At 32.3% G+C, this 9,299-nt stretch overlaps 1 protein-coding gene across 1 annotated transcript; it reads right to left on the bottom strand.

Moving 5' to 3' along the window:
- Positions 1-574: 574 nt before the first annotated feature.
- Positions 575-6,866, bottom strand: LOC21402699. Its single transcript, XM_024172171.1, has 8 exons — positions 6,667-6,866; positions 5,327-5,413; positions 4,183-4,297; positions 3,442-3,611; positions 2,459-2,741; positions 1,944-2,107; positions 783-910; positions 575-592 (listed from the first exon to the last, which is right to left on the bottom strand). The coding sequence occupies exons 1-8, from the start codon at positions 6,803-6,805 to the stop codon at positions 575-577; spliced, it is 1,104 nt and encodes a 367-aa protein (XP_024027939.1). The 5' UTR covers positions 6,806-6,866.
- Positions 6,867-9,299: the final 2,433 nt, after the last annotated feature.

Below are 9,299 nucleotides of genomic sequence, written 5' to 3'. Positions count from 1 at the left end.
CTCTTTATTACTAAAATCACACTTTTCTTCTTCTATGTAGGCTAAAATCAGTGCAGTGTTTTTACTGTTACAAAATTTTATTGGTTGTCTATTACCTTTTTAACTGTTGTCTAATATTGAAACAATTCCAAAATGATTATTACGTCCCAATTGGAAATTTTAGGATTCGAAGCCTGTATTCTTGAAGGCCGGTATTCTTTCTAGGTATAATGAAATTCTACATTATCTTTTCTATTTTCTTCAATAACCTCCGAAAAAATTTAGAATTTTACCCGGTCATTTCTTTAGTCCTATTTTGTTCATAGATTAGAACTATAAGATTAGAATCATTTTTTATTTACGTATATTTTTTATGAGAGAAAATACTTAACGAATCATGAATCATGATTCGAATCAGAGAACGAATCCTCTAACCAAACGGGCTAGTCTCTCAACTTTTGTCATAACAGGCAGAACTATCCTTATTTATTCGACACTGAAGATCTTGCCAACATATTCTAAGGGAAACAGATTCATCATGCCAAATTCTATTTTGTCCATTTATCTGATAAGTCAGGTGTTACACATTATTAACTCACCAGTATGACTGTTGCTGAAAGTATATACAGAAAATGTAACATTAATCAATCTTCACAATCTAAAGCCATTTATCATCGCAGCACCAACTAAAGCAACGTTTCACCATTACATCAAATTAGGTCATCCCAAGTTGATCAAAGGGCTTTATAGAGCCATCAGTATAGTACTATTATTAATATTTAATCTTGTTTGATTAATCCAACCACTTCAAACTGAGCCTCTATGGTGCAGGTGTCACCAACCAAATATCCATTTTCTGGGTGTTTAAATTTTGCTAAGGACATGAACTGACGAAAACCCCAAGCAGCTGAGGACGTGAATAAATTGCTGGCTGTATCAGAAACAAAATATTAATGCCCAAAACTGAAGTCATATTTCATGTGGTCATAATGTACGTACTATCATTTAAGTGGGAAAGAAAAAGAAGGTATTAGAGAAAACATTTTAAGAAACGGTACTAGCCATTCATATAATGCAATCATTTTGGCACTTCGTTAAAAAAAAAAAAAAAAGGATTTGCACAAAAACTACTGTACTAATACCAAGAAATCATGATATTGATCAACGTCCAAATTTTTTCACGTTGATTTTTTCTTTTCAATGTATAAATAAGTTAGGGAAGCGGCAAATTAAATATCCCCTCAGGATGGAGTTTTGAATCGGTTGTATAAAATGCCATGTTAAAAGTACTATAGCACTTTTGACGTCTATCGATTACTCATCAACGTCGAAATATTTTCACATTGATTTTGTTTGATTTGACATCTTAAGACTCCGTTTATTTTACCGATTCGAGTTTAGAATTTGAGTTTTGCTACAGTAAAAAGCTTTCAAAAATAATTGCATCTAACTTTTTTACTACAGTAAAAAGCTCTCATAAAAAGTCACATCTCAACTTGAATCAGCGAACTAAACGGATTCTAAATATTTGACGTCGGTTTAAAGGCCTCCATGCAATGAGAAACTTGTGGCACAAAATATTTGGTTGATTCATTAGTTCATGATCAGGAGCTAAGCCTGTCCTTGACTATAGTACGTACATCTCTGTGAATATACCAAAAACCTAGTATAGAGCCAGAATGGTTGAATAACGTGCCTAATATGCTCAACCTACTATTTTGAGAGAGATCAGTTTTTGAGCATCTTACTCAATAGAATTATTAATGGAAGTTCTTTTCAAACATCAAATTGTGCCAAAATCAAATAAACTATATTTACGTGTAACTTAATATGATGAAAATCAATCGTTTTTAATATTTACTACTAGCAGAAAACGTATAGGCCTCCCAATTCCATTTCATCTCAATATCAAACATTGTGCTTTCTAATAGTTTAAAATCAAACTGCCGTGAACAGGAACTGACCTTTTTCTTCAAAATCTTTGCCACTGATTTGGTGCTTCAGACGGAGGACATTACTGACAAACAATTTTGTGTTGGAAGGAAGTGTTGAAATGTCCAGTTGCAAAAACAATGAAAGGCTGTTCCCCTTGCCCTCTCCGAATCCGTAAGGATAGAGCACAATCCTCCTGAGAGATAACAAATTATACGAGTGTGAAATCTAGTTGACTTAATGACATACATTTATATGGTTTCTAAACTGCGAAATGTTTATCAGTAGCGTATGTTTTCCGATCATAATGAAACACGCGTATACTAAAAAAGTACACATCGGAATATATATATAATGGAATCTATATAATGGCATCTGATGAAAATCTAATGGTATTTTAAAATATCCGTCTAAAATTTTACCCTGCCTCAAAATTCCTATTAGTATATCATATTGGAGTGGAAAAAAAAAAAAAAAAAAAAAAAAAAAAAACCTTGTATATGCATAAACAAGGTCGATTCATATCAGAATGAAAAAAAAAAAATACCATTTGTAGTCTCCACCAACAAACAAATTGGATTCATAGCGTTCAAGTGTCATGCTTGAAAAGGAATCGATCTTCCAAGTATGCGTGCAAGTAATAGGCTCGTCTATCGCTGATAAACACTCCCCTTTAAATGTGTTTTTGACCACGAAAACCTCTGCCCCAAAAGTACAGGTTCCATTGACGAGATATCCATTTGATCGATCACTGAAAGTCTCTAGATCAATAAATTTTTGAATGCCCCACCTAGTCTTCATTGAATGGTAACGCCATATTACTTTTGTATCTGCATAATTTCAAGAAAGTGGCAATTAAGACAAGTGAAAATTTATATTCAACCAAAGTTCTTCAATAAAGTTTATTTATGCACTACTTGTGCAATATAGCCAGAATGTGCATGTGTGACTTGCCCATTATTATTATTATTAATTTATTATTATTACTATTATTATTTGAAGGGTACAATTTGAAAAATCAAATTGGCTAGTATCATTATTCATTATAAATACTAAGCCAAAACGAGCAAAATAGACCCCTCCTTCTTTATTATGAAATTTTTTAAGGAACTTCTATGATAGGACCTATTTTTTTAATTTATGGTTTTTAATTACTAATAGGAACTGATGTTTAATTGTTTGATGAAGGTTTTTAACTTTTGATATACGAGTGTCTAAGTTAAAAATTTGCTATATGCGTGTATATAATTACTCTAATCACAGAACAGACCGTTGAAAACATAATCTAATGATGAAAATAGTGGTTTCTACCGATAATTAAAAGGGACAGGCCCTAACATAGATAACTCTCTTTCTTGTTAAATTTATTCTTTGTATTGAACTTAATCTCTCCGCATATAATGGCATTTTAGTTTCTTTATGAAAAGTTACAAGAAAAAAAAAAAGTATATATCCTTCAAGTTGAACGAAAATGTGGAATTCATAAACGCTTATTAAAGCTGAGTACTCATGGATTTAAAAAATAATTACCTTGCGAAGAAACATATTCGTTTCGAATCTGATCAAAAACAAAGAAAGTAAAGATTGCATTAACTTCCCAACCAACGGGAAGAGAATTAGTATTCAGCAGTCTCAAGAACACAGAAATGTGATCTTGCCCACCATTTTTCTTGTCACCAGTTGGATATATAGATACTTCCCTGCCAATTTTGTTACAGAACTTTATCAATTTTGTTCTTTTTTTTTTATAAAGAATAAATGAGCTTTGTAACTTGTATTAATAATGTTTACCCTTTAATACTCTGTGTTTTATGTTTATTTCAAAGGATATTATTAGTTTTTAATCTCATCAAAAATAAAACCTATGAATTACAGTTAATATATAAATCTATACCTTCTTTTAGCATTTTGACTTGTGAAATGACCATATCATTCTTAGAGGGAGTTTTTATATGATGCCTATATTCCTGGTTTCAAACAGTTATACAATCCTCTTATAAGGATAATTGATCATTTCACAAGTCCAAATCAGGTTTTGAAAAATAGAATACAGGGTATAGATACAGGGTCCCCTTATAAGTATAGATTTGTGTATTAACTTTGATTCGTAGGTATATTACTTTTGATAAGATTAAAAACTGATGATATATTTCTGAAAAAAAAAACATAAAATATAGGATATTGACTCTTGTTGCCTTTTTCTTATCACATATTTTAAGTAAATTAACTACATGCAAGAGAATATAAATCATGAAGGAAAAAAGGAAACACCATTTGTAGCCTCCAGCTTCAAACTCAGAACGGTAATTGTCTACTGAAGCTAATTTCGAAAGTGATGAAAAGGATTCGATTTTGAGCAAATAGTGACTTGGTATAGCATCTCTTCCTGAAATTGTATCATGACATAAATGAAGCAAATGAACAAGCTGCCTATAATTCTAAGCTATGACAGAAAAATCGTAGAAGGCACCAATAATGGTAAGCACAAATATGATTATACTGTAACTATGATCACTTGTTATTAATTAGTTAATTAGTAGACCCTAGCTGTCTTTACACTCATAATGTTGTTTATTTAAATTTTAATCACGTCAAAATACGGCTAAACATGGATATCAGTGGATCTTTTAGCATTAATATTTGATAAAGAAACCCCTCTACAACAACGGAAGTATTTTATTATAGTATTATTGTGTCATTTAAACACCATCAATTAAGTTGTCACCTTTAAATACATTACTTCTTTAAACACAACCAAGTTGCCACTTAAAATTCTTAAGATTCTGTGGTAAAAATGAACGGAGGAATCTAATCAATCCCAACCCCTTCTCGAAGAAAAATGTTGGGGACGCTATCAATACTAAACATCAAAATTAATAGAAAATAGACCTTATATTACGAGACTCATTTTTTTTTTTAATTTATATTATTGAACATTACTAATGCCTTATAACATTCTTTTTAATAGAACATTACTAATGAACGGAGGTTCTCACAATGGCAACACTAGTAAGATCCATTATGAGAGCCAATTACTCCTCTTTATGGAGTGACAGTAGTTTGGACTACTACAATGTTAGACTGAACTACATGACCGCATCATGGTTACAAAGGAAAGAAAAATTATTCAAGTTGTTACACATGAAATTTCGTTGCAAACATGACAAAAGAAAATAGTAACTTCCCTAAGTTTAAATCTAAATTTATTTTCTTGCCACAAAACCGCTTATACCCATTACTAATCATAAAGCTAATTAATCTACAATTACATATCTCCCTAAAATTTTCTCATATAACAAGCTTCCTTTGTTGGACATTTTATAATCCACATTCATAAAAAGTAGCCAAAAAATAATTAGATTGTCTAAAAAAAAAAAAAGCATTAGATAATATTTAAAATATATATAGTACGTACGATGAAAGGTTGGACATCCAGAAGCATGGTGAGCCAGCATGTGGTATGAAACATGTATTTTCGGCGGCGGCACAGGATATGTTTCACCTTCATTTTCATCCAAGTTGTGGATTAATCACAAATTTGTTAGGAAAACTACCGCCTCATTTGAATATATTTTTTTGTCTTACAAAATTTTTAAAGAAAACATACAAGAAAAAAAGAAAGAAAAGAAAAAAATAGAGAATTTACCTTTAAGAGTGCATGAGTCTAAACTTTTACTTCTTACTCTCGATAAATACCATTTTGTTAGTGTAATTATTTGACTAAAAATGTTATGAATCAAGAGTAAAATGTAAAAATCATGGCTCATGTACTTTCAAGAGATATTTGTCAAAATTACCCAGAAAAGAAAAACATTACTAGATTTTTAATTCGAAATTTTTATTTTTGCGAATAACGAAAGCCCCAGATGTTGCCAAAGAAGGCCTTAATCATTTTGGATTAACATATAATTAATTAAAAATATTTGTACATATCACTGGTATCCTGTATTTTAACATTTTTCAATTTGGTACTTTTGTGTTTGAAAATTTTTATTGAGGTACTATGATAATATATATATATATATATATATATATCATTTTTTATATCTTGAGCTCTCTTTGGAATTTAAAAATACAATTCTACAACTTTAGTCTAAGAATATAACCAAATAAAAAAAGAAATTAAATTCCTAAACAAATAAAATCTAAGAAAACTAGCAATATTAAAAAACTAATTAAAACCAAAACAATTTCATATCCACGTCTAATAACAAACAAAACAAGAATAAAAAATCTAAGTTCAAATAAAATGATTTTAAAGGGCAGCTTTTTGTTTAGCAGCATTTTAAAGGGCAGTTTCAACTTTTTTTTTCTTTTAGTTAAGTTTCATCATTTTATGTCTCGTAGAAGCACGTCAACATATCTGGGTGATTTTTTTTTAATCTTGACATACCTTAGTAAAATTTTTAGAATAATAGGCCCGTATTTCACTAATTCAAGTTTAGAATTTGAGTTTTGTTATAGTAAAAAATTCTTAAAAACAGTTACATCTAAATTTTTTACTACAGTAAAAAGCTTTTATATAAAATCACATCTCAACTCGAATTAAAAATTTAAATTAACGAACTAAATGAGCTAATGTATCAAATTAAAAAGTAAAAAAAAAACACAAAAGTACAGGGTACCATAATAATATTTTTCGAAAAGCATAAATATTTTTCGAAAAGCATATATCTATCTATCCACGTCGTGCAACGGCCCCAACGTGTTGTAGTAAGAAATTACGTAGTTTCATGGATCGCTCGATATGCTTACCATCACTTTCGTCGGACATTTCTCCCCGATCGTCATGTTCGTCGGACGAGGCGTTTCGCAGCTCCAACAAGCGGCAGTCGAGAGTTTCGCCGTCCAATGACGACGAAGTACCACCATGTGGAGAAGGAATTTCAGGCATAATTTATAGCTAGGGATCAGAGAAACCTGAAAAGCTTTCCAAATTAATATTTGAGATGGTTAAATTCAACGCCTATGGTTTCAGTTAATCCTTCATATATGTATATATATATATATATATGTGTGCGCGCGCGCGCGCGCGCGCTTCAATTTGTTCGGGCATGGGAATCGTTTTGGCTTCCGGAAAGGTTTTTCACTTCTCCTGCGGCCTTGTCTTTTCTTTGCTTCGGGTGAAACGAAATTCCTTTTCTCTTCTCTGGTTAAAATTTTGGGTCTTTTCATTTGGGGTCCCCAAAGTTTTGACATCTTGGAACTTGCGTCGCCAATTTTAAAATTTTGCCTTTTGAGTCTTAAACTAACAAAAAAGTTGCTATGTTGATCCTTCGGTTCAATAGTCAAACTGCTTAGATTTCTTGGCTCTTAAGTCCCCACCTTTGTATTTTGTAGTTTTGGTAACCTGTTTATTTGGGATGAAGCCAAAAGACATTTGGTATTTTCATGTGTGTATACATATATATAAGGTACGTCTATTAACATCCTTTATTTTACTTTTTATGTGTATTTTTAAACTACTCTCATTTTACTTGTTATATATCTTTTCAAATTTTAAAAAAGTCCATATAATTAGGGTCTGTTTAGTTCACTAATTTGAGTTTTTAATTCGAGTTGAGATGTGATTTTATGTGAGAGCTTTTTATTGTAGTAAAAAAGTTAGATGTGACTGTTTCTGAGAGCTTTTTACTGTAGCAAAACTCGAATCGGTGAAATAAACGGAGAAGAGTCACATCTAATTTTTTTATTGTAATAAAAAAATTAGATGTGACTCTTCTCCGTTTATTTCACCGATTCGAGTTTTGCTACAGTAAAAAGCTCTCAGAAACAGTCACATCTAACTTTTTTACTACAATAAAAAACTCTCACATAAAATCACATCTTAACTCGAATTATAAACTCGAATTAACGAAGTAAATGGTTGTTTCTGATAGTTTTTTACTGTAACAAAACTCGAATTCTAAACTCAATTTTACTTTTCACGACATGCACATACTTTTAATACCTTTTCATGGGTAATTTTATTATTCTACTTTCTTTATCACATGTTGAATGTAGACAGATTTGGCCAATTCTAGATCATGGGTGCTTGTTAATCAATGATTCTGCGGATGAAAATATTCAATCTTGAAACTGGTGAGCATCTTTGATACGCTACTCTTGTGAAAGTATGTTTACAAAGAAAAAAAATTATGGCGTCTAAATATTGCACTGAAAGATGGAAACTTGCCTGCGATAACTGAAAGAGCAAGTCTCTGGCGATGTCTTAACTTTCTGATTCTTGGGTTTTACTGGGAAAGCGATATTTTTGCTCAATATGAGTTTTGGGTGGTGATTCTTTCGTACCCTTTTGTTGAATTTCCTTTATTATAAGAGCAAAATTAATGTAGTGTCGTTTGGCCTATAGAACTAATAATAAGTAGCCAAATTGGAATCGTGAAAATTAGTGGCCAATAAAGTCAGTAACGTTGGAATTGGAAGCAGAAAATGTTTTATATGCATGATAGCAGTGTCCTTAGAGCATGAAATTTGTGTCCAACTTGAATTCAAAACTTGTCAATAATCTGAGCCACAGCCCACAGAACAAAAGAATAGATGTGCTGAAATCTACTGCAGTTGTCAATAAAGAGTTCCACCACACTACACTTGGCTCTACAAATTTGCAGAGTTAACCCATGTCCAGTCCTTGGCAGAGCTAAGGGGGCTTCAATCCTTATTCTTTATCCCACAAATTTGCAGAGTTAACCCCTGTCCAATCCTTGGCAGAGCTAAGGGGGCTTCAATCCTTATTCTTTATCCCCATCTTCGCCCAGGCTAACGGGGCCTTACTTATTCAGGGGGAGAGTAGAGCCTCGAGAAACACTGTTGAGAGGATTATCTCTGGCCATCGCCTGTGGTCTTAGATCAGAAAGGTGACCACATCTAGTTCTGAGGTTGGCCTGACTTAACTTGATGACACGCAATCCGAATTTCTCTCACGTTTGATTGAAATCGTGTCGTGTTACATGTAGAGGCTAAAGCAATATGTACTGTACTTTTTCATGTAATTTGTGTATGATTTTTGAAAGAATCCTACGTGGAGAAAAAAACACATTAAAAACTAATTTTTTTTCTTTTTTACTACCTTCATCTGAGTTCGAATGTTGGGCTCAAACCCAAATCTAGTTTTGAAACCCAAACACCATTGTCGTATCTGTCACCATCTGCCGGCCGTCCACTTCTAGGCTGCAGGATCGGATGGCGAGAAAATTGTCCTAATTTCATTCCCATGCCCCTGAGAGAGAGAAAAAAAATCCTAATCCATTCCCGGCCCGTTTAACCCTTTGCCTTTTTTTTTCTCTCTCTCTTTCAATGCCGTCAACGTATGCCGACCGCCAAACCTCTGCCGAGTCCTGGGGGAAACTTTTTCCAGCCATATTCATGTGCTTTTCTCTCTCTCTTTT

This window comes from Morus notabilis, unplaced genomic scaffold (assembly GCF_000414095.1).
Source record: "Morus notabilis unplaced genomic scaffold, ASM41409v2 Scaffold62, whole genome shotgun sequence".
Taxonomy (NCBI): domain Eukaryota; kingdom Viridiplantae; phylum Streptophyta; class Magnoliopsida; order Rosales; family Moraceae; genus Morus; species Morus notabilis.
This window is presented reverse-complemented; position numbering and strand designations above follow the sequence as displayed.